Below are 26155 nucleotides of genomic sequence, written 5' to 3'. Positions count from 1 at the left end.
ACTCTCCTCCTCGCTCGTCACATCCGGTTTTCAGACGATCAAAATGTGGCTAAATGTTCAACTTTGCTGATGAACGTTTGGTGGTTGAAGGTGGTTATGGCACAGTGATGCAGTCTGTGTATTTTTGGGACGATCGCATAGACAAAACAAGACATTTGAACCCACTGCCTTGGGCCTTGGAAACGTCTTTATTTTGATAACTCGCTGTTCCATTTCAAAATATGACATGAATTTTAATTAAATTGGATAATAATTTATCATGTGGCTGTTAGTCGGATAAGATCAAATAATTAGGGTTTTGCAACATTTGAGTTTATTTGGGTGCTTTAAGACATTTAAGACTTTTCTGTCACTAGGATAAATCTGTCATGATTGTGGTTGGAACCAGGAGATTGCAACAAATGTCACAAGCGAGTGATTTATCGCTGCTCTCCCACTTTTTGTGTAATTTCTGCTCTTGCACAACATGGATAGTTATCTAATTTGTCATCCATATAGATGTGAGTATTGAAGCACCGAGAATAGCTAAAATGCTCTTTTCAGTATTTAACCTTTTGTTTGGTCCAAACCAAAATTCACGTCACAGTTTTTTTGGGGGGGTTTTCCCACCTTTTTTTCTTAAACTGGACTCCAGCTGTGGTGCACTATATATTTAAGGTTTGAGGTTTAGCTGTTTTTAGACCCATAGGAACAGACAGATGGAGTGGGTGTTCTCTCTTTTCTCTCTTTCTTCTGTTTTGGCTTCACGTTGGTCCTCATCCTACCCACCCATGATTACTGTACACATGCGAGCCACCACAGAAGGGGTGGCTTTTTTGGGTGTTGACGATATAGGGGTTGGACTCAGCAGCAGCAGAGTTGTAAAGAAGGCTGTGATGGACAATTAGTGGTTTAGCGGTCTATGTCTGATAGAGCTTTTACATGTGGTCATTCCCAAAATGGAAACAAGCCGTCACGTCGGTGAGCATGACCGATCCCCCTAGTCTTTGTGCATAAAGTGAATAGGCTGCCATCTGAGGTTGTGCTGAAGCTGACTGATTTAAAGCTCCTAATTGAAAAATAAGAGTTTATATAATGAGTAAAATCAGAGCGGGGGGACAAAAACAGTCGATGTTCATTGTTTTCGTTGTTTATGTCATTCCTCTTATGATATTACAGCTCCACAATACAGAATTACGTGAGTGTACCAAAGCACAAAGTCTATTTGCTGCTGAAACCAAAGCTGGAGCGTGGCAATGAGAGCCTTGTTTAGTCGTATTTATCAGCTCTGAGTATTCACACTTTGAAGTGGCAGCTCAGAAAACACTCCTCTGGAAATAGTGCCTCCTTTTCAGATGAATCCTCCAACGCACACTTTTTTTCCTTCTTTTTTTGGAGTTTTCTTGGACAAAGCCCTAAGATTCTGCCTCTCATATCCTCCCCTGCATGTAAATATATATTTATGCTGTGGCTCTCCAGTTTGCACGTTAAATCTTTCTTTATTAGTGGGGTTTACACAAGCCTAACGCTGAGGCAGTGATTTTAAATTGAAGTATTGCCAAGTAGAGCAGGGCGATATGGCCAAAAATATTTATCACGATATATATTTGAAAATTTGCGATAACGATATAACCGACAATATAATTGATGCGAGACAAAATACAACTCCACAACACTACTAGCGCAAAAAGACAACCTTCCATTTATTTTCACTTAAACAAGAAGCTGTTTTTTATGTACATTAAAGCTTTATAAAAATGTAACAGTGCAAATGCAAATTCCTTGCTGAAAGTTTAACCAAAAGGCATTTCCAGTAGAAATGGGCTGACATATCCTGAGCATAACCATGTATAATATCCACTGAAGTTAAAAAGAGGTGCTTTGCGACATTAAACTGCAGTGTGCAGTACGCATTTTTCGGACCATAAGGTGCACGGGATTATAAGGCACATTAAGCGAAACAAAGCAGTCAGATAAATCAAACTTTATTAAACTCATTCTTCTTGCTTCCTCCACTTCTGTACCATTTATTCATTAATGTTGAATTCTCTGGCAGCTGCTCTATTCCCATGTTGTTGCAGTATATTAATGACTAACCTCGTATTGTGGATGGATTATCTCAGTTGTTCTCCTGACTGAAGTTTGGTCCGTTTACAGTATCCTGCCATGCGATTGCATTTGTCTCTAACCATGAAGAACCTTCACGTTAACTTTTATAAGTGGAAAAGTGTTAGTGTTCGTCCTCCAGCTTCACTGTTTATGTTATGCTAACATAGCTGTGCCGCTAGCGATCACGTAGCACATCATTATATACCAGCTAGCCCAACTTCAGTAACCCTACAAACGTCACTGCTGTTTAGTTTCCTGTCTTCATTTATGTTGGAAGTGATAGCAGAGCTGTACGTTTGATTTTTTTCAGAAATCTCTCAGTCAGAACATGCTATATCATGCTTAGGTAACTAGCAAAACTAGCGAGCTAACTTCCGCTAGCTTCCTGCTAACTTCTAACTCCGTTAAATGTAATAACTTTTGTTTTCATGGATGCCTGGAAGTTAAACTTTATAGTTACACCTGGTAAAGCAGCAATGCTGATCGTTTTATTAAAGATGAAAGAATTTAGACAGTTTTTAACGCTCAGTGATGCTGCAGTGTTGTTTGACCTGAAATATACGGAGTTTAGGACCCAGATTACTCCCAGATTTAAGAGCATCTTAGTCCGACAAATATGACAATAACGACGGCCGCTTGCATGTTCTGCAAAAAAATGTGCTTTGTTGTGTATCTGACGGACAAACACCAAACCAGTTCCACATCACTGAAGTTGCACCATTTTTACAAACCAATTCTGGTTCATCTGTTTCACTCAACAATCGGCCATGTGCGTATGAAAACAAAGGCACTGCGCATGCGCGTTTTACTCCCATTCTATCGCGATATTTCATTTTCCTATCGTTGCCTAACATTATACCGGTATTACCGTGAACGGTATAATATGGCCCAGCCCTATTGCCAAGTTAATATTCACTTATCCATGTTAAGCTCAGACATGGGTGGTGTTTTTATTGAGCCTTATTCTCTGGCTGTAATTACACTCCAATTAGGGCTCTGAGTACAAATGATTTCCATTGTGAATTAATCCACATATTATTTATCCCAATCAATTCATCTTGCTTTGTCTCAGCTGAAAATGTGAAGATAGTCAGTCAAACCAGTAATCAGCTGGGGATTCCTAATGATAATTTCTCTCAGTCTGCTTTCAGTGTATGGGTTAATTCCTGCAGCTCTACATAAACTTCTAAAAAGACGTCCGTGCCCAGTAGGGGAGCTCATGTCATTTGCCTTTCTTAGGGACATCTACACATGCATAAAACTGCAACTCTCCGAATTAACAAGTGAAAAGCTCATCGTTAACTAGTCTGCCTTGATGACTCCTGATCCTGTGACTTCAGTTAGCAGGAATGCACACGTTAGTTCAGAGCTGTGGGTGGGGTACCAGTGTGGAGGTGTGAACAGCTGTCCATGGTACGGGTCGAGAGCCACCCACATAAAGTAATTGTGTAAGCCCCCCCAAGGTCCAACCCTTTCCAAGCAGCACACTCAGTTTTACTTACAAACCAGGAGGACACACAGCTCACAGGGATGCCTGAATGGACAGTGCTACCAGCACAGCATTCAGCCTCTTGTGTCTGCGCAGGAGGTCACGAGGGCAACTCCTCACTCATGTCTCTCTTTGTTCTCTTCCAGTCTGCTGCTTCATCAGATGGTGGTAAGTGCAACTCTTTTTTTTTTTTTTTTTTATGAGAGTGTGGAGAGGAATTCAATCTGTGTGCTTATGAATATTTACAATCTTAAAACTGAAGTCTTTTCAGCATTCATCGTTTGGTTCATTTTTGTTGCTTTTTTATTTCTCATTTTATATTCCGCCCTCAACACAGAACTTTGTAGCTGCTCAATAAAGTGACCTAATAAAAAGTCTTTTAGCAAGCATGATGTATTCGCTGTAGGCAGCATGCCTCGTTAACAAATGTTGTTTACCCAGCGTGGTTGGGTTGCTTTCATGGCTAAGCTTGGATGCTGTCTGGTCTTCCCTTTCATAGCAGTTTTAACAGCGCTTGCTAACAGGCTGACCGAGGCTGTGTTGAGGAGTGCAGCTCCGCTTCTTTCACAGTTGATGTGGATCAGACATGCACGGCTGTTTGCTTTCTAAAGCTGTCTCATTAGCTGAGCAGCCAACAGTGTAGTAAACATAGGCCCTCAGTCCTAATACAATAAGCCAAGTCCAAACAAATAGCTTGTCAGAAAACCTCAAACCAGGACTAATTTGACCGTACTGTTAAAAGAAATATGTTTACTCATAATTTATGGAAAACTAGTCTAATTTTAATTGGACATCTACTTTAACTAGGATGTGGTGTAGGCTTGGAAGGTCATACAGAGGCCACCTTATGTTTCTTTCCATTTGAAATGGGAATTTCCGAGTTCCCAGTCAGAATTTTTAATGGGAGCAACAGCCTCAAGTGGGACTTCCAACTCAGAAAGTCATACCTCCATTCCAGACACCTAGGAACCCATGAGTGACACCACTCCCCAGTTAGCTTGTTCCAGTTGTAATGTAATGTTAAAAAAAAGAAAAAAGAAAAAAAAAACATTTGTTTTGGTTCTTAGCACCACAGAGCCTGGTATTGCTAACAATACAGCACAGTACTTGTTTTTGTGTGCTTAAAAACAGCACGTCCTTGGATAGAGACTTTTCAGTGGTCTGCATATGGCAAATTTAGTGAGTCACAAATACACAACAGTGGCAGAAAGGATTAAAGGTTTTACGGGTTTACTACTGTTTACATTCACTGCTACTATCTTAGATTGTTAGCTAGCCGTGGGTGGTGCTTAGGGTTGCCAACCGTCCCTTAAAATACGGAATCGTCCCGTATTTCGAAACAAAAGTACACGTCCCGTATTGAGCTAATAAGGGACGCACTTTGTCCCGTAATACAGTGAGAATCAAAAGTAGTCTATAACTTTTAATGGAATTAACGCTTTGTTTGAAAACATAATTCCCAGCCCCTCTCCTGCTTTGTGACCAATGAGCTGACAGCACACTTACGAGTATGACAATTCAGATTACCACTCATCTCATTGGTCGAGGAAAGGTCGCTTACGGAGAAAATACCGGAAGACAACAAATGACCACAACAAGAAGCATGGCCAACAGGGAAACAAACGCAGACACTGCGGTGCAAGTCTCGGACGACAGTAAACCTAAAGCTGGGCAGACACTGTGCAATTTTTTTCAGTCACGTTATTCAGCTCCTGCTCAAACTGCACGATTGACTCGCAGTTGGTAGGTCACGATGCAGGTCTCACACTATACCGCCCGATGCTCTGATGCGACCTGAGTGCTCACACTGTGCCTCCATAAAATGAAGGTTATAACAGAAAATCTGTCGCTCGCTCTCTCTCTCCGTCTTACACTCACACAGACACACACACCACCACCATCAACTTTGCTAAATTGCTAATGAAAAACATTGATCGGGCAGCTGTGACTGAGCAGCAGTGTAGATCCAACTATTTTCACGGTTGTTGTGGTCGTGATAATTTTGTGATGCCACATCGAAAAGGCTCGGATGAGCTTTCCAAAGTTCTACAAGTTGTGCCTCCATCGCTTGTGTCCAGATCACAGGCTGCACAGCCGTGCTGCTCCATCTTTTACACCAACGTTTACGTGTTTGCGCGCGAGCAGTGTGAGCGGCTGTGGTGAGACCCTCACGAGCGATTGATGATCGGGAGCTGGTCGTGAGGTGTTAATCACTTCTTGTTACCCCACGTATACTACACGATGCACGATGAAGGCCAAAATCGGCTCAAAATGGGCCAAAAATCGCACAGTGTGAGCCCAGCATTAGAGCAGCAATGTTTGTTCCCCTCAGAGAAAGGGAAGAATGGAAAAAGGAAAACACCTGGCTGGAAAAAGTTAATATGGGCATGTGCAGTGAATATCAGCGCTATGTGGCCAGAAGTGTGATAATATAATTTATTTTGTGTAATAAACAACTGCAAGAATAGATGATTACAACAAATAGATGACTAATACATAAAAGTAATACATAGATGAATAATGATGATGAGTTAAGATGCGTAATCATGGGAGCAAGTGGGTTTACAAACAGGAGCAGCTGATTAGCATTAGAAAAGCTGAAATAATACCTCAACTGAAGCCAATTGTACTAAATGCACTAAATGTGCACTGTTACAAGAATGTTTTTCTTTCTATTGTTTTCTATTATTTTAAGTTAAGCAGGACAGAGTTCTTTTAAAGAAAGATTTACTTATATTCTCAAAAGTTAAGCATGACAGGCTTCTGTTTAAGAAAGAGACCTGTTTTATCGTGTTAATGTTGTCATTTTGAGCTAAAAATAAATGGCTAAATGATCATTTGTTTCACATGTGTTCATATCACAAAGAATACACATCTACTTAAATCAAATTCAAGTCAAATGGTTAAAAAAATAATTTCACACACAAAAAAAGAGCTAGAAAATTCACCACACTGGGAAGGGTGAAGACAATTGGGTCGCCCGGCCCTGGCCACGAGGTGTCCCTTATTTATTTTTCAGGGAGTTGGCAACCCTAGTGGTGCTGCCCTGACTTAACAAATTCAGGCGGTGTTCCACATTCAGATTCCAACTGAGAACTTCCAGCTTATTTTGGAACGACCCATCAGAGCGGCACCATTGAGCCCGACTTAACAATCCAAGATGGCGGCTGTGCTTTTAAACATTGGTAAAGCAGTTTGTGCTGCTGTACTATTTGTACGTTTGCAGTCAGTGCTACCACTGTTGTGTATTTGTGACTCGACAAATAAGCTACATGCAGACTGACCTGTGAAAGCACAGTTTTTAAGTGCAACAAAAAAAAAAGTACTGCATGGTTTTGCTAGAAGTGTTCCACCTCGCCAAGGAGCAAAATAAATCCTCGGTTTTCCGACACATTCCAGCTACTGGAATGTGCTCAACTTGGGAGTGATGTCACTACCCGAGGTAAATAGAACGCAGCCTTACTCACAGTCAGTGATGTCATCTGCTATTTAGAGTTCTTTTATTTTGTTTGCAGATCTAGCCCACTCATGCAGGTGGATTGGCAAGATAAAGATATGCAGTACTACACCTTACTTGCCCCTGCTACCATTCCTTTCTGAAATGTAAAAACAACCGCTTAATTTCAGTTGCCTGCGCCAGCGAATTGACTTTCCACAGAATGACAACCGTGTATGTGTAACCAATTTGGCTGAGACCCTTTTTGTTCTTTTTGTTTTTACTGTGCGCTCCTCACTCGATCTGCTCACAGCTCTAAAGTGGCCATCTGCCGCCATGATAGCAGGTACTGTGTAGGCTGAGGCCACCACTTTAGCTTTGTACCAGCTCCTGTATTGTCACCCACACTTCCCTGTGGCCTTCCCTGTAATCAGCTGTGTCGCCTTTCTTTCCTCCTTTTTATCCTCTGCACTCTCTTTCTGCTGCTCCCTCGTGCAATGTGAGCAACCTCTGCTGTGTCTTTGTGCACTTCTTGCCTTTCTAGTCTAAAAAGCTTTAGGGTAAATTTTCCCCTCTCTAACAGGATCATTAATTTTCTGACAAATTGTGTGTTCTTTCCTTTATTTTAGATTTGCTTCAACTAAAGGAAAGGAAATTATTGAACAGGTTGTGAGAATTTTGAGTGGACTGCATGAATAGCATTAGCACGAGCGCCAGATGTGATTGATGTACCTACCTTTGGAAATTTCTGATTAACGAGGATCTCATTTCCATTTGCCATGGATTTAATTGCAGTCCAACTGTAGCTTTTGTTTTAAAAAACATTCAGTGAAGTTAAAACTGCTCAAAGGAAGTAAAACATACAAAACACCACTGTTATATTTAGAAAGGGTGAGAGGCCACAGTGGAGAATCTAGATCTGGTACCCCCCCCCTCTGGCTGGAATTACCCTTTAGCATCAGCGCTCTCTAACCTTTGCACTGCACTCTCCTGTCTCGCAGACTATAGTGGGATCCAGCTGCAGAGCTGCTGCAGCCAGAGCAGCCTGAACAGTAATGGCAGCCTTCCAGGAGCAGGCAGCAACCGAGGGGCTCCAGAGCAGCGTGTGGCCAGCTGGTCCTCCTGCTTTGAGCGTCTCCTCCAGGATCCCGTGGGTGTGCGCTACTTCTCGGTAAGCTTGGAGAAAGAATCCTTTCGGAGGTTATCAAGAGTGTTATTAAGGGGTTTGCTGAAAGCTTCTCTGTGCTTTAGATTTGAGTCACTGATGTAGATCAAAGTCCTGTAATTCCAGATGTTACTTTTGGAGACTAATGAGCAAAAAAGGAAAGAATATTTTGAATACTTGAGGCATTATTTAATATTTCTGAGATTAATAGAAACTAGCTCCAACTGCAACACGGACAGACGTGTTAGCAAACACTTCCAAATTATCTCTCTGCCAGTTTATTTTAGTTCTGTACTTGTTCAACTGATGACTAATATGCATCCATTTTAGCTCAATTCTGAGCTCCACTGTCTTCAGAGGGAAATATTTACATCCAGATGTACTATTAATATTAGTATTAAAGAGTTGATATAGTGTAAAAAAAAAAAAAAGCTGTAGTGTGATATATGAATGAATTCTTTTCCGTCTGGTTAAAGTGAAGAGCCATTTACCAACACTAAACCCTGGTGAGTGAGTGAGTGAGTGAGTGAGTGAGTTTATTGTCATGTACCATTTCCTCCCACATAAAAGATGTGCTTTTGAATTTAGCCCACAACACCTTCAGAAAGCTCAACATTAAGTTCTTCCATCCCAGAACCACCTCCCTCCTCACCTTCCCTCAGTACTGATCAGAGCTGCGCTCGCCTACACCATCCTGCGCCTACACTTACACCAATCTTGTTACATTACACCCAGTAATATCTGCCCGCTCGACTGGTCTCAACAGCAGCAGAACTGGAAAGATGAGAATGTGATCACCAGTTGAGATTACATAGACAGAGGAAAAAAAAAAACCTCTTTTACTGTGTGTTTCCACAGGAATTTCTCAAGAAAGAATTCAGCGAGGAGAATATCTTGTTCTGGCAGGCCTGTGAATACTTCAGTCATGTCCCTGCAACAGATAAAAAGCAGGTAAGCTACAGTGTGCAGCTGCAGATCCTGTGACAGTTTTGTTTGGGGGCCCACTGTGAATTGTTGGATTATCCCCTTTAACCAAAGGTCATACTAAAAAATATGAAGTGTTTAAGACCTGAGTTTTCTTTTTTTCTGTAAATCATTTGTCACACAATTAAAATAAGTATTATTTATTTATTCTCTTTTAGCTTGACAGTCTAGCATACTTTAAAGCACACTGCTAATTTCCTATAACGTATGTGGAGCTTTTATTTTGAATGGTAAATGGCCTGTATTTGTATAGCGCTTTTACTAGTCCCTAAGGACCTCAAAGCGCTTTACACATCCAGTCATCCACCCATTCACACGCTGGTGATGGCAAGCTACATTGTAGCCACAGCCACCCTGGGGCTACCGGACGCTGGCGCCACCGGGCCCTCTGATCACCACCAGTAGGCAACGGGTGAAGTGTCTTGCCCAAGGACACAACGACCGAGACTGTCCAAGCTGGGGCTCGAACCGACAACCTTCCGATTACAAGGCGAACTCCCAACTCTTGAGCCACGATCGCTTTGATCTACATCAGTGACTCAAGATTCAGCTACTCTAGCTAATCTACCTACTTCTCTCTAAAAGGTTCAGACTAAACCGAATCTGCTCACTTAGCTGATGTAGACTCTTAAAATGTACTTTTATTTTGAAAGGGAAACCAAAAAGAGGGGGAAGGCTCTAACATGGTGTGGTCGTATGCACTGCCTACAGACGGCTTTACAGTTGAATCTACATCATAGTTAGGTAACCCCCCTGAGACCCTACAAAGTAACTTACGCCATGACCTGATGTGCACGTACCTGGAAATGTAACTACATCAACGCATCTACGCAACCCGCAACTATTGCACTTTTATTACTGAGATATTATCAACAATGACTTTAGTATAAGGAAGAAGTCATACCCTCATTATGAAGGCTCACAGGGGGAAAAAAGCACAAGAAAAAGTGAGGACCCCGGAAAGAACAGTGTCCCGGGATTTTGATTTGTTTTTATTGTGGCTGGCGCTGCATATACAACACTTGGACATAAGCACAAGGTCATTAAGAGCGCGCAAAAGTATAAATGAATGCTGCCAAAGACATAAGCCACTTACCCAGGTTACAAGAAAGGTTCTAAAAAGAGTTGTGCATACGTCTAACTGTAACAGATATCGCTTACATGTTGTAGCTGATTACTGCACTAGGGGGCAGTGTCACAAACAGCCAGTATGTGGGCTAAGTAAAATTTTTGGTCCTTCAGCCAGCCATAGAAAAGGGCAAACTTATAACATGCGAAGAGCTGAAGTGAAACTAAGTGTTAAAAACAGTCAAAAAAAAGTGCTGCGGCCACCATCTGTGCTTCTCATGCTTTATTTTGGTCTTATTTTGGATTTTTTTTTGTGCTTTTTCCCATTAACTCCCCTGTTCCTGTTTCCGTCCACTTTTTCAACCAATCACCTTCAAGCTATGTAGAGCTGCATGGTTCTGGGTTGTTTAAGGACTGCATGCAAGCATGTTTCCATTAGATGCATACCCTTTTTTTGGGGGGGGGGATCGCTAAACAAACCATAAAACAAGCATGATGGTGTTTGCGTCACTGTGGCATAGCATAACACACACACTCATCACAAATTCTCAACAATTCTCTTTCCTGCAGCTGTCCCAGAGAGCAGGGGAGATCTATAACAGCTTCCTGTCCAGCAAGGCCACCATGCCGGTCAACATCGACAGCCAAGCCCAGCTGGCCGATGACGTGCTAACCTCCCCAAGGCCTGACATGTTCAAGACCCAGCAGCTACAGGTAGCAACGAGACAGCTGTTGAGTTTATTTATTAGTGTTCCAAATGAGGCAGCGGATAAATAATGCGGTGCTCCCGCAGTAATCAAAACATTCAACAAACAGTTTGACTTTTAGTGACAGGCCCTTTGTGAGAACCTCATTTGAATTCTTCAGTTGTTCGGTATCAAGCTGAGGATCAAGCTTTTTCTAGACAGTATTAATGGAGGAGGGATTCTGCGTGCAGTAGGGGGTTCTGTTCTCATCTAGCCTTTAGTCACTTAGCACAAGCATATTGGCTTTTTTTTTGGTGGCCATCTGCATTTGTTTACAAAAGGGCTCTGAGGCTTTACCAGAGAGATAAACACAAACTGGCATACACCCACAGAGAACCTAGCACATACTGTACACACAGCCCCATAGACACACAGTCAGAGATCTGTATATTTTCAGTGTGCACATGAGTATGATTAAATTTTAACCGTTAAGGCTGCTGTCAAAACATGAGCTGTAACCATATGTTAACACTAGCAGCTTTTTGTCTATTGCACATCTTCTCTTCTCTTTTTATTTATTTATGTATTTTTTTGGTCAAATCCTCACTTGCGATGTCTTACTCATCGGCCCCTCTCACCACGTCCGCAGATCTTCAACTTGATGAAATTTGACAGCTATTCGCGTTTCCTCAAGTCCTCCCTCTACCAGGAGTGCATGCGTGCTGAGATGGACGGTCAGCCGTTGCCGGACCCCTACCAAATCCCCTGCAGCCCCGCCCCCTCAAAGCACAGTGCCAGCTCTGACCGCTCCACCCTGTCGACCCCCAAAAAGGTATAGCATTTATTAAAGACATTTCTCACGGAGTTGTGCGGTTGTTGTCCAGACTGACTGATAACGGATCTATTTGCCTCCCAATCCACAGGACGTCAGAAAGCAGCGCTCAGGGAGGTCACTGAATGAAGACGGCAGAGACGAGAGCGCCGACAAGAAACGTGGCTTCTTCTCTTGGTCGCGCAACAGGAGCTTTGGGAAGGGTCCAAAGAAGAAGGACATCGGAGACATTAACCTCGGTAAGGAGTGAACTGACAACGGTGAATGTTTCAAACGTCCCCGACACAAACGTCTGCAGTGCTCAATTGTCCTTGAATAAGACACCAAATCAGTGCCAGCTCCAGGGCTGGAGTGAGATACATGCAGGGTAGAAGTGAAGAAACACAGCTGGAAGTCTCTCACACACTGAGAAACACACAGACATACCACTGGTACCCTGGCAAAAACATACTTGTTGCGTCCTGACACACTGAGGAGGCCCAAGGAAGGGTTTAAATGATAGTCTTAGTGTTTTTTTTTATTGTTTTGTTTTTAAGTTGTTATTATGTTTTGGGTTGATTTTATTTAAGACTGGCCATAAACTTTAATCTACAATTCCATTTTCTGACTTTTAGGCATACATCCGTAATGATTACTTGTAGTTTCTTTCTCATGCCAGTTGTGTGCAAAAAAACTCGATTCTGTTCTTACTTAATGTGACTAAATATACATTTTACACTCTCTCTAAATGCATTTGTCCTGAAATGAAACTCCAACTCCCACTCATATCCTTTATTTATTCTCTTTGATAAAACGCGCCTTTCTGTTTGCCAAAATCTTCCAGTGACCAACTTCGATACTGAAACACTGTTATTAGTCATATTACATGTCGGTGTTGCATATTGTAAGTGTCATGTAAAATGAGCAGTGCGCTCATGTCTCTCTGACGTGCACTAATCTGTCGTACTCTGCACTGCGCTGTGCAGATTACTGGGGCAGTAATGGGAGGAGGGAGTCCCAGGGCTCCTTGTCATCCGGTACCAGTCTGGAGATGCCCATTTCCTGCTCCGCTGGCAAGATTGAGGTAAGACTCCTATGGACAGGTCACCATGGCAACACAGAGCTCAGTGTCTGGTGAAGCTATTATAATAGGGCCGCAGCAGTTTTTTATATACTTCTCAGACCATGGAGTTTTTTTGTTTATGGGTCACATGGAAGAAAAAACACACACATATATATATATATTTATAATATTAAAAAGTATTTATTTATATATGCGTTTATTTTTAATTCTTTGACCATAGTCTGATAATCGCCACTCGGTTGGAGCGTGGGAACGTGCTCCCAAACAGTGCAGCGTGCTGCTACCCAACGGCTCCTGCTCTTCTGTCAGCCTTCGGCCAGGTGCCTCCATCAGGGAAGTCCTCCAAGAACTCTGCCAGAACATTAGTGTCAACGTTGCCGCCGTTGACCTTTTCCTCGTGGGAGGAGACAAGGTGAGAACAAACTGCTGTCAAATGCTGCATACCGTACATCTGCTGCTGCTGTCCCAGTAAGCTAAGCACTGCTACAGAAAGAATTTGAGCGGAGTTATTCAGCTGTGCTTACACTAAGAAAATAAAATGTAGCCTTTAGGAGTTGCTTTGTTTCATTAGGGGTGAGGCTCTCCCAAATAGAGACTTTTGAGTTCTGTAGAACTTATCAGAAGGAAAAAGACAAAGCTTTGGTTACAAAAAAACTATCTGAGAGTCATCAAAGAAAGGGTAGAAGAAACACAGTATCTCACATAGGGGTCACATTCTGTTTACTGCTTACTCTGACTGATATAGGATTTTTAAGAATGATACCAATACCAATATTCGGTTACTTGAAAAGCCAATATGTTGGCAAATATTTCTTTTTAATTTCAGATACATGAAACAGATGTATTTCCCTAAAATTTGTTATGTGCAAATATTTGTGATTCCTTACTGACATAATATGACAACGCAGTTTAAACGTAATCTTGTTACAACGATTCACAGATTACTCATTTACACTCCTTGTTTTGCTGGGATCAGCTGATCGTTGCGTTTGTGGCGTTCTAAAATTGTTGCCAATACGGATGCTCCAATGTGTCCTCTGTGGACAAAGTGTGTAACCTCTTAAAATTGTCTTTTATTGGCCTTTAGAAATACTGATACCGATTGATCAGAAAATGATCGGCCTTCTGAGAAGCTCATCTATGCCAAAACCCAGTTTTCAAAAATCTAATTTTAAGATAAAGGATTGCTTGTGTCATGCTTAATAATATAATGAAGCAGGTGTGCTTCCAGGAACCCCCCAAAGAAGTATTAGCCCTATTGATATATCTGTCAGGCTCTCTCTAATATAAGCTGGGGCACCCATAATTATTCAGTAAAAGCTGATGAAGTTTGAAACAGTGAACATGATAATCATTACTTTGAATGAGGAGAGTGTCAAGCTGACATTTTTCACAATTACAAAAGCAAAACAAAACAAAAATGCACATAATTACTAGAGATGGACCGATCCGATATTGCGTATTGGTATCGGTCCGATACTGACCTAAATTACTGGATCGGATATCAGAGAGAAATAAAAAATGTAATCCGATCCATTAAATATCAAAAAAGCACCTCACAAAACTTGCGACATGGTGTAACTCGGCTCATAACATGTCGGAGCAGTGTGCGTCACGTGATAGAGCAGCTGTGTGTATTTGTAGCCTCGCTAGCAATCCGGCATTTCATCTCCGAGGAAGTTAACCCAGAGAGAAGTAAAGCAAGTGAATGTTTGTAAAGCATTCCCGCGTTAAGCTTAACAACCGATATATGGAGCGACTGCCTCTTCTCTCTCCCTCCCTCTCCTGCTGCTACTTCAATCATGAAACTGATTAATGATCAGCTGATCGGCTTTTCTGTCGTGAGTCCGTCTCTCTTCTTTGTTTTTGGCCCACTTCGCGCCAGAAAGAGGAAACCAGCGGCTGAACAACAGCAGCACGTTTAATCTGTTGTTAGAATTTATTTAATATTACTTTCTACACCAGGATCTTTTTCTATGTACCTGACGGCTGGTAACTGTGCAGGGGCGGATCTAGCAAAGTTTAGCCAGGGGGGCCGATAGGGCATGAACAGGGAAAAGGAGGCACAAAGACATACTTTTCTTTATTCTCATTTAAAATGTCTAGCTTTTAATAAATAATTATCTGAATCTTACACCCAAAGTTTTAATCTGATGTAAAATGTATAGAAGTCCTTTACTGTATATAGTGACTACTTTTTCCTTTGGGAAGATACCATCTGTGCAGTCTGCAATTATGTTGAAGAAAGATGTTGAATCTATTTAATATTTCTTGAAAAATAATTGATATCTGTCCTTTTTTTTTTTTCACACTGCATCAAATTAAAGTTGATTACATCGATTAAGCATCATGAGGTGGGGGGGGGTCATCAGTTTCTCACCCCGATGACTAACCCTATTGGTTAGGTTGCTTACTCTTTAAAATACCAGATTAGGGAGGATGGTGCAGGTTTAAGTTTATTAGATTGATCAGTGTTGCTGAACTATGAAATATTTTGGGTGCAGTGTATTTTTTGCATACAGGTATAACAGAATAGCTTTAGTGTTGTTGTTTATTTAAACTTGAGTATTAACTTATACAAAATGCAGCAAGATATAAAAAAAACCAGTTTTATTGATTAAAAAACACACTATATCGGATTCATATCGGTATCGGCCGATATCCAAATTTATGATATCGGTATTGGTATTGGACATAAAAAAGTGGTATGTGCCATGTCTAATAATTACCTTGAAAAAGGAACTTCAGCATGCCGGGGTGTGTCTTGTGACTTTATAATTTTTATGTCATCTTGACAAAATTAGTGTACACAGTTTAATGATGATGGATGTATAAATACCACATACTGCACAAATGTATGCACATTTTATGTGTTTTTATTTGATGTAGGTTTGGGAGAGAGCAGGGGTGGAAGGTGAGGGGGGGAGTGTTTTTACTACTGCTGCATATTACTGTGAAAACAAATCTTTGTATGCTGCTGCAAAAACAACAAAAATATTGTTTAAAAAAAGATGATGGATGTGCCGCGATCTTGTACTCGAGCTAAGATGGCAGATATTTTTCATATTTACAAAAAAACAAATACTTCCAATATCCAGACACTTAAATATCTGGGTACAGCACACCTGAGGAGTCCTTGTTAGCAAATATAAGTTGTGAAGTGAATCAAAAAGAGAATTACAGATAATTTGTTTTTTTCATTGCTGTTTATAGCGCTCAATACTGTGTTTGATCCTGGCTCTTTATGTACTGCTAATGTGCAGTTTTATGCTTTTTTTCCCTTTTAGCCTTTAGTGTTGGACCAAGACTGTATGACACTAAGCTCCAGAGACCTGAGACTGGAGAAGCGCACATTGTTTAGGTATGAACAACCGATCAGTGTTCCCTTGAGTCTGTTAATCGCCTTCAGTTTCTCATTTTGCGTTTCTGCTTTCATTGCTGTCACATTTACTTTGATGCTCTCGGCTCACTGGTAGGTTGGATCTGGTGCCCATTAACCGCTCCGTGGGGCTGAAAGCCAAGCCGACCAAGCCAGTCACTGAGGTCCTGCGGCCCGTGGTGGCCAAATATGGTCTCCACCTCGCTGATCTTGTGGCCAAAATAGTAAGTTGTCTCCAGTGCCTTAATCCTTTTGAAGCTCCCGTGTGTCCAGACAGCAGCCTGTGTAGTGTGTGACTGTGCCACAGGGTGGAGTATCATGGTTAGGGGGGTAAAACGACCGCATCCTTTTCCATCTCTACACAGTGGTTAGCACTCTGACTCAGCCCAGCCTGCTAAGACGAAACACCGGGGCTATAATTAAGAATGACGACACTCCTCAAACATGCCGACTCTCTACTCCTCCTCCTAAACCCCTGTCAGATTTATTTTAGTCCTGTGGGTTTCCAGGCATTATAACTGTATTATACAGTAGACCAGAGCTGAAAGGTGGTTTATAAACTAAGCAAAGGAACACGCGCAGCAGCAGTATTTAGATTTCCGCACAACAGGTGAGGATACTAACATGTTGACCTTCAAATTTTATTTTATAATAGAGCGGCGAGACTGAGCCTCTGGATCTGGGTGCCCCCATATCGAGTCTGGACGGCCTGCGAGTTGTGCTGGAGCGAGCAGATCCCTGTTCAGTCAAAGGTAGAATGGAACAAGAAAACAAAACTGGTTTGTCCTTTCTCATCAAGGCACCAGAAAAATGTAAATCACGCCCACCTCAGTCATCCTGCTGATTAACGTGTACGAGTTTTTGCAAGACGTCTCTCTCATTACGCCTCAAGCACCCTCTCCTCCCCTCTCTGTCTCACGCTCTTCCTCATCAGTTTCTCACCCCGATGACTTTTTCATGTACACATCTCTCTGTTTCTCTCTCTCTCTCTCTCAAATAGACAAATCCAAGTCTTCCTCCTTAAAAAGTCACCCAACCCGGAGTTTTTCTGCGACAGTGAGTACTCGTCACATCTTTATTCTCACACAATGATAAAAAGAGTGGTGTTTTTGTCTTTTTCTGCTGCTGCTTCTGCAACATCATTTAATAACATTATTAACACTGAGCCAATGCTAAGCTATCAGTTGGTGTTTACTTCCTTTTTTTTATATTATTATTACTGTTATTTTGGGGTCTTCCTCTCCCTAACACTGCCTATGGCTGACTCACTCGCTCCTGTTTTCTCCGCTCGAGTTATTGCACCATATGAAGGCAGATCCTGCTTAGTCTGGATTCTATCAGGGTCCTTAAAGACACACAGCCGACAGATGGACCAAGCTCATCTTTACCTGAAGGTCTCAGTAAATCTGGACAAACTGCTCAATAGGGTGCTTAGCAGCTCGTGCTTAGCTTCACCCCCATCCCACCCCACCCCTTACAACCTCCCCACACACCACATCGTCCCTCCATCCCCTTAATAGAGTGCCTTGTTATTGTTGAATCTGCAGGGAGATGAGAGGTCAGCACCAAAGGACTTTTCTGTGAGGCCAAGTGGACCAGACTCAGCACTCCCAAGGGATAAGAGAAAACAGAAAAAGATTAATATAGATGAAGCTGAAGGTAAATCCCCCTTTTTCTCCTTATTTGTCTTTCTTTCTTTTCTTTTTTTCAACTTGTGGTGGAATTCTTAGCTTTGCTTTGCCTTTAAGACTAACTCGTGTCTTTGTTAGTTCCATGAGGGTTCTTTTCTCTTAAGAGGAGCGAGGTTGCTCTGCTGCACGTCACACCCAGCTAATCCTTTTCTTGCGTGTGTGTGGAAACTTTCAAGTGAGGAAATGTGCTTGAACTGTTTTCCAGAATTCTTTGAGCTGCTGAGCCGGGCGCAGAGCACCCGAGCCAACGACCAGCGTGGTCTCCTGAACAAAGACGACCTAGTGCTTCCCGACTTCCTGCGACTGACTCCGCCCACTTCCTCTGTCTCCGTGTCCTCCGACCTGGCCTGCTCCACCCCCAACTCCCTGAAGCCGGTTCGAGAGAATGGCATTCCCTCCCGGAGCCCCCTCACTTCCAGCCTACGCTCGGAGAGCCTCGACTCCTCTCTTAGCTCCAGTGCGAACGGACACTCCAGGCGGTGCCTCATGCCCCCTCCACGCCACCCAACCTTCGGCACTCACATGTCCCCCATCCTCCGGCCCTCAGACACCCGTCCAACCCTTCGCACCGTGGAGGAGGACGCCAACACCGACCTGACTCTCATCGGTGAAGGCGACATCAGCAGCCCCACCCTGCTGCCTCCTTCACCATCCCCTGTGTCGTCCTTCGATAGCAGCCTGCCGGCAGCCAACTTCACCCCGCCACCGCCCTGCTCCCAGGCTAAAGACACGGGTGAAGAGGGAAAGTCCAGTTCAGGTATTTCTACAGTGTAACAACCTAACACTCGGTGTGTTTGCGTGTGTGCTTGTGCGTGTGTGTGTTGTACATGCATGTGTGTGGTCAGGAACAGGACCACTTTGACAATAAAACTCCCTCTACACTGACTCTGATGCACTTTAATGACAAATTGATATCGACTCTTTCTCAGTTTGCCTGATTCGTCTTTATCAAGCTCAGCAAAGCATGTGTGTGATTGATCATGATGATTACACTACTCAAGATTGATCTGTAAATAATGACCTGTGTATTTTGTTCCGTGAGTAACGTTTACTTGTATATCACCTCCCTCGCCACAAATTGTTGAGTTGAACATGTGACTGACATAAGCGGATTTCCAGTGATATATTTTGTCCTTTTGGGTGCATGCAAAATGTGACTGATTGCAGATCTGTTGAATATCAATGAAATATACACAATGCGTAGAGATTAATGATCAATATTTGACAGTTATGTGGACGCTAGATGTTGTACCGAAGATTAGAAATCAGAGGAGAAAAAAAAGATCAGCTTTCATGTACAAAAAAAAGAAAATTGAGCCAGACTGCTGCACAGTGTTGGACCTGCAAATACCTAACAGTCGGTACATATAAATGCTGTATCCCTATCCATCCCACCTCCTCTACTTAAGAGCAATTCAACAATGTCCGTGTCAAAAAGCTAGATGTTTTTTTCATTCTCTTTTTACGCAATGCTACAAATCCGGTGAGCCATTAAACAGCTCATGCTGTAGCAGTTTGAGCAACGGTGAAAAATTATTAGTCATTGGAGGACAAGTGCTCCTTGGCGCTGGTGACATTGTTGAAGTGCCTGTCATTCTTTACCAGGCTCATTCGCTCTCTAGGTGCCTGTTTGTAGATAATCACTGCCAATAATCTCTGTACCTGTGATTGAATAGATCTAATAAATGTTAGAATTGGAAATCACTCTCGTCTGTCTTTTTACACGTTTGTCAGATCAGTCCCTCCCCCCCACTCCTCCCCTCTCTCTCCCCGCCACCCGCCGCTTGTCCTCTCCACCTCCACATGCCTCCTTCCGTTCTCTCTTAGCTTTTTTTGTTTAATTTGTTTTTTCTTTTTCTGTTTTTTGTTGTTGTTCTTGTCTAGTGGCTTCCTCCTCTCATCAGCTCCCACTCCTCCGTGTCCTTCCTCGTGCGCGCTCATTTCACAAGTGTCACTGCTCGCTGGGTGTCTTTATTTTTTTTACTCCTAGGATCTCTCGGTGTGTGTTTATTCTGTGTCGTTGCTCAGCCGACCTGCTTCTTGTTGTTGCTGTTGTTGATGATATAACACATATTGCTTTTATTTCTTTAAATTGAGCCACTGCTGTTCGCGCGCGTGTGTGTGGGTTTCGCATTGGGTTTGCAAAGCTTTGCCTCGGCATTGGTTCATCGTGCTCTGAGTGCATGGCCATCTCTCGCACACATTTCCCGCCTTTATGTGTTTTTTTTTCCCGCTCCTCCGTGCATATGTGTGTGTTGTCTGTGATGCTATGTGAAGTGAAGTAGTGATTTGATCTGTGACAGTGTTGCTTTGATATCCTACATGTGATGATCGCGGCTTCGAGTTGAAGCCTTTCCTGACACGCTGTGAAGTCGTCAGAAAAGAAGATAACCACACTCCTGTGTTCCAGCTACAGAGCAGCTCCGGCTGCTCTTTTTGATGCACCTCAAAGCACTTTTTTAAAGGGGCACAAACATGACCTTATTGCCTTGTCTTCATATCTACGCTTTTAATGCAAAGCAGGGCTTACCCACACAAGACGAGGAGGATAAATCGAAGCTTTTTCAGCTTTCATACAGCCTCATTCCTCTTTTCTGGTTGCTAAGCACATCAGGCTGATTCTTCCCACCACCGGGCGCCATGGTAACCTTATCCACGAGTTGTCTGAGCTACAGATAGAAACTGTCACTACTGGTTTTCATCTATCTCCCTGCCTCTTTCTCTCAGTTTCTCTTTTCTCTCGCTTGCTAAAACGGGAGCAGAGCAGTGATTCGGTATGGCCACGCTTTAAGCGCAGTTTGCCACCTTGGTATCACCGAGGCTGTGCTGGGATCTTTACAGCGAGCTAAAACGCCTCCACTTTCTCACTTTCTCACTTTTTGGACTTTATGAAGTTGTTACATTTGAGTTTGGGTGGAAAGTTAAGCTCGCTGGCTTTCTTTAGTTTAAGACAAAGTAAACCACCCACAGAGTACAGTTGCATCTTTAATTCCAACTGCAGCGAAGCCAATGTTGTGCAGTAGCAGCGTTCCTCTTCTTTTATCTGTCATCCTGCTGACTTCAGGCACTGCAGAGATGTCTCCTCGCTTTCTGTATTACTGTTAGACTGACGCCCTCTGCTGTTCCGAGAGAATAAGAATACAGTAATTACTGCTTTGGTAGCTTGACATGGATCTCATTTTAATGCCATGCAGAAAGTCAAAGACATCCTTTCTACAGCAGCAGAAGTGCATCACGCGGTACCATTTTTCACATTTCCTCTAATTCTACTGGAAAGTCACCAGTGTGCACACATGACAGTTACACAAATATCTTGAACTGCATATGGTTTGAATCCAAAAGAAGGCTAAAGTTCTTCAGTGATCTGAAGCTTTTAGTACCTTTAATGGGTACTAGTTTTATAGTTTAATAGTTTTATAGTTTAATTAAAGCCCTAATTAAACTATAAAAGACAAAATCAGAAAGGAGAACCAGGGCTGAACTTGATGCTCCCTCTTACTCCACGGCTCTGTGGGGAATAGAATGCCCACTAGGGGGCGACATTACACAGTGTATCTCTACACAGCACTGATTCAGACTCAATTTAAAGTGTGTTTAGTTAAGTCAACAATAATGCTGCCGTCTTCATAAACAAGAACAGACGGCCATCTTTGTCTGAATACTAAGCAATAAATTACAGAAGTGAATAATTCAGCAAGTTCACGACAAGAGCTTGTTTGTCTTGAGTTTTCTATTTCTTCTTATACACTCATGCTGAGGGAAGATTAAAGGATTCCTTGGGGTAATTGAGACTCTATCTCAGGGCATTACAAAGTGCTTTGTAATGACTCGATTTCAGCTGCCTGCATCTGAGGCACCATGCCACTGAGCTGTCCTTCAAGCCCGCTTCACCCGTTTCTTCGTCTTCTGTCCTCGAAGCAGACAGCTGCTGATCCCCGGGCCTGCCTTAGCATCCATCTGGCGGTCAGAGGAGGGCTTGATGTGGATCTTTTGCAGGGAGACTAAGTGAGGACTGGAGCTGGTTCCGTTCTGTTCTGGCTGCTTGAGCTCAGCGTCCTGCTGCCGCCATGGCTGCTGAAAGGAGTTGCCACAGGAGGAATGGCCATGTTAAACAGTTGTGCCTCATTATCACATGGTGCAGACCAATCAGCAAGCACACCACTGAATCCATGCATGAGAAGCGTGTATGTGTAAATGGTAGAAGTGCACACACCAGGTCCAGAAATTACATTTGAGTAATGGCTACATGAGTTTGATCTCCCATGACTAAGCAAAGTAAAGCTTATGTTATAAGCAAAAACCATATTTAAACCCTATCTTGTAGGTTTATTGTGAGTAATATTAAAAGGTTTACCATATCAGTACAAAGCCAGGTGGCTCAGTCAGTGGTCTTTAACGAACTGCGATATTAACAACCTCACTGTAGGAGTGGGGGCTGAGAACAGAGAAGCCTTTCCCAAATTTTCTAGTTTGTGACTAGAGCTAAAACAAACTGCGACTTCATTATTCTTTTGACATGAATTAATTTTTATAGTTGATTACTTGTTCCAGCCAGGCTAAACTTTATCTGTAGGTGTGAGGGTTTGCTGCGTTCCTCTTCTATGATTGTGGACTGAATTACCCCCAAATTATTTTGTACCAACAGAATAAGACTTTAATTAAAGGTAGGGTTTGTGAAAACCTATGTCTTCACTATTTTCTCTCACATTCTATAGATTGCGTAAAATAGCCATTAACTATTATTTAATAATTGGCCTGAACATAATCCACTTGTATTGCCCTATTAGCAAGCAAAGCAAAATTCAAGTAACACTAGAAATGCTTTGTAAGCAAAATGAGGTAAACCAGCAAACGCAAGTGCTGGAAACTATTACACAACCGGAAAAGTACTTGTAGGTTTTCTCCCTCACCCCCCAAGTATGATTGTTCAAGCTGTTGCAGGATAGATAGGTTTGCTGGGTCTACATAAGGTCAGCTGTTGGAGCTCACTGACAGTGTTTACATATATATCGGACAGCAACGAATAACAGCCAGTCGAGTTCAGAGCATCTGTGTGTTGAAGTGTAGTGCTTATGTCCGTGTGTTTACAGTCTCTGGAGGCCACATGGTTCACATGAGATGTGGAAAGTTTATCACCCATAGCTGTAACACCAGCATCAAAAAGAAACGCTGGCTTTGTGGCTTCTTGAGTGCGCTTGCATTAGCGAAGAGAGGGGAAGTTTGAGCATGTTTTATTTATTATCCTGTAGGGGTATTGCGATGAAGTCATGCATCTCTGGGGTTAAAGGAAATAAAGACAGTAATGTTCAGATGTGTCGCATCAGATTTTATTGCACTGAATTACTGTACAGCATATAATCCTGTCAGTTTTTAGTCCGATCTTTCTGACGAACCAGCTATAAAGTTGAGCAAGTTTAAGCAGAAGTGGTTATGTCATCAAGTCTATCATGACAACAGCTGGGATGATTACACAACTATAGAATGCTTAAAATATAAAAAAACAAGCCCACTATTCAACTTAAAATCAAGCAAAGTGGAGTTAAAATGTGCACTCGCACGGTGTGACAGATTTTGCTTGAGTGCTTTTGAAATCTGGCATTGCTGTGCTAAACATCTGGCCGTCAGCCAGTGTAATAAGAGGTAAAAGAGATGTGAAGGCCAAGAATGAATAGTTTTGCACATCTGTGCAGTCACTCCTGTGTAAATGAACATTTTTGGAAACCACATTGATTATCTAAAGCTGCACTCAGTGTTTCTGTTAAACAACAGATCAACATATAAAGTATAAGGTAAGAGGAGCTGCACTGAGCCCGGTGTAAACGGACTGTAACAAAAAGATGGAAGTAGCTACCCAGACAAAACAAATTATCAAGTTATTGAATATTGGTTAACACCGGCAAGCATGGTTGTCAAGCTGCGAAACTGCACAAAATGTGTGGCTGCACATCGCGCTAATTAGATAGCTGCTAATTAGATAGCTGCTAATTAGTGCTAACATATAAGTTAATACTTGAAATTTACCCACTGAAAATGGAGTGCAGTGTTTTCAGGCCGGCTGTTTGTACATTATTTGTCAAAAAAACAAAAAAACAAAATGAAATGCTGTCAGGAAGAGGAAATTAGCTGAGACCAAATTGTTTAACATGGCAGTCTCTGGGGATTGGAGTCAGGTCCAAGTGGCCATTAATGGAACTGCGGTTTTTTAGCACTTCCTGCATTGACTTCAGAAAGAGGGTGTAGCTTACAGAGTAGTAGGATTTCTCAAGCGTGATTATACCTTCTGCTTGGATCAGACAGAGTGATGGTCCGTGTGGACATCCATGTGTCTCCCCTTTTTTTTTTTTCTTTTTTTTTTTTGTGGCTCATCCATCTACTGCTAACTACACGTGCGCCTGAGGCAGTGGACTTCAAAGAAGTATGATTACTTGGCTGTTGGGTCTGCTTATTCATTTCCCAACACCATCCTGCATATAACGTTAGAAAACTATTCCCCAGGATCTTTTGTTGGTGGACTTGGTGGACATGGGCGCTCACACTAGAAGCAATTTGCCTATTGGCTGCTTTTTAGTTGACGGGTGATCACTGGTGGACATTCCAGGCTTTGGTTGCTTGTCCTTCATTCTTATTGGTAATCTCACACCTCAAAGTTGAGAAAGGTTTAACTTGGCATCTACCTACTTTTTGCATTCACTAGCAGAAATTTTGCTCTCTGTCGCTTACAGTTACTGAATGTCACTTTTGGTGGTCTGTGGTTGCCATGTTGGTGCTAGTAACTTCCTGGGTGGACAGCCCTTTAAAGTACAGTGAATGGTTCCTTATGATGTTATATCATTTGAATGCAGAATGGGCCATCCCACCCATCATCTGCAATATCCAAGTATCTCTTGTCTCTAAATCAATTTATCTTATATCTTCCATGTTTTGCTTTGTTTTTCTCTCCCTTGCACAGAGGCGACAGAAACGATACCTAATGCCAAGTCACCTCCTAAAAAAGCCAACGCTGCACATACCATTCAGGAGGTGATGGATGTGGAGGGAGTACATCTAGAAGAAGGAACAGCGGAGACATCCCAGGGTGAGGACTCTGAGTTGAGTCTGAGTTTTCAGGGCTATGTCGCCGAGCTGCGACAGTGCCAGAGCAAAATGAGAAACGCCCAGATGCCCCAGAACGGCCGCAACCCACCGGAGGGCCAGGACTGCAACACAGATCTTTACAAGGCCACCATCGTCTAAAGGGACCCCCCCCCCTCCCCCCCATCCCCACTGCTGCACTTTTAAAGCCTGAGCGACTGTTGTTTGAGGAGATGTAGTCGAACAATGTGCTGCATGTACAAGTTGTCAGTTTTCTTTACTAAAGCATCAATATTATGGTGATGGATATTGTATATTTGTTTAAAAACAGTTCAGGCATCCTGTTGACTTCTAGTACCGGTTGTAATTTTGGGACAGTGATATGTTTTGTTATTGGTATGCTTTGATAATTAACTATTTTGAGCCATGTTAGGCTAAATAATAATACCACAGAAGAAGCCTGAAACTCACTTTGGGGTACCAGTTGATAATAATTGTACACAATTTAAAAAGTGGAAATGACTGAGAAACAGGACACTGCTTGATAAGAAGCTGCTTAACATCTTCTAAACAAAAAAACAATGTAATAACCGGCAGCCTTCTGGTGGTGGAAACCAAAAGGTTAAAGCTCAGGAAAACGCTTGTTCAGGTTCTTGATAACAATTTCGAAACCATCACCAAATGATTTAATAAGCTGTTAAGCTGTTTGGGTATATTGAGTTTTACATTAAAGTCCCAATTAACTGTCCACCCATTACCTTTTTCTGCTAGTCTTGCGCTGAGAAAAGTTGTGAGATGCAATTGAAATAGCAATGATAATTTAAAAATCTAGAAAGTAAAGCTTGACTTTTGTTTTACGTGTCCTGATTAGAAAGTAGGACCACATGCTAGGAGAGGACTCTTAGATATTTGACTATTTCTTGTTCATATTGTCTTCCTGTGTTGTACAGATGACACATAACAGTACCTCTATCGTCTGTACTTTCTGCTTCTGTGGTTGTGAGGTTGTCCTAATTGTTGAACAATTAAAAGGCTTCGATGGCTCTACTTTCAACCAACTGTGTGTCTTTGCTTTTGTGCTTTCATCGTGTAAACGAGGGGGGAATACTTCAAATGTTTCTTTGTTGTTGTATCTAATGCAAAGTCTTCATTTCATACTTGGTATATTTGACCAGCTCGATGTGTTTGCTAAGTTAGTTAGAG

At 42.3% G+C, this 26155-nt stretch overlaps 1 protein-coding gene across 2 annotated transcripts in view; it reads left to right on the top strand.

Annotated features, from left to right (window-relative positions):
* Positions 1–26010, top strand: part of rgs12a (regulator of G protein signaling 12a) — a 47750-nt gene extending 21740 nt beyond the window's left edge. For both annotated transcript variants that reach the window (XM_085400143.1, XM_085400142.1), the window contains exons 4-18: positions 3724–3745; positions 8015–8184; positions 9037–9129; positions 10801–10944; positions 11566–11748; positions 11840–11987; positions 12714–12811; positions 13032–13223; positions 16099–16172; positions 16288–16414; positions 16846–16942; positions 17191–17246; positions 17738–17849; positions 18087–18638; positions 24831–26010. In XM_085400143.1, coding sequence (XP_085256269.1) covers positions 3724–3745; positions 8015–8184; positions 9037–9129; positions 10801–10944; positions 11566–11748; positions 11840–11987; positions 12714–12811; positions 13032–13223; positions 16099–16172; positions 16288–16414; positions 16846–16942; positions 17191–17246; positions 17738–17849; positions 18087–18638; positions 24831–25114 — 2352 coding nt within the window. In that variant the 3' untranslated portion in view covers positions 25115–26010. The remainder of the gene's footprint in view (positions 1–3723; positions 3746–8014; positions 8185–9036; positions 9130–10800; positions 10945–11565; positions 11749–11839; positions 11988–12713; positions 12812–13031; positions 13224–16098; positions 16173–16287; positions 16415–16845; positions 16943–17190; positions 17247–17737; positions 17850–18086; positions 18639–24830) is intronic.
* The last annotated feature ends 145 nt before the right edge of the window (positions 26011–26155 follow it).

Source organism: Rhamphochromis longiceps, linkage group LG3, assembly GCF_057381845.1.
Source record: "Rhamphochromis longiceps isolate RC_006_pf linkage group LG3, R_longiceps_female_GT1.1, whole genome shotgun sequence".
In the NCBI taxonomy this organism is placed as follows: Eukaryota; Metazoa; Chordata; class Actinopteri; order Cichliformes; family Cichlidae; genus Rhamphochromis; species Rhamphochromis longiceps.
This window is presented reverse-complemented; position numbering and strand designations above follow the sequence as displayed.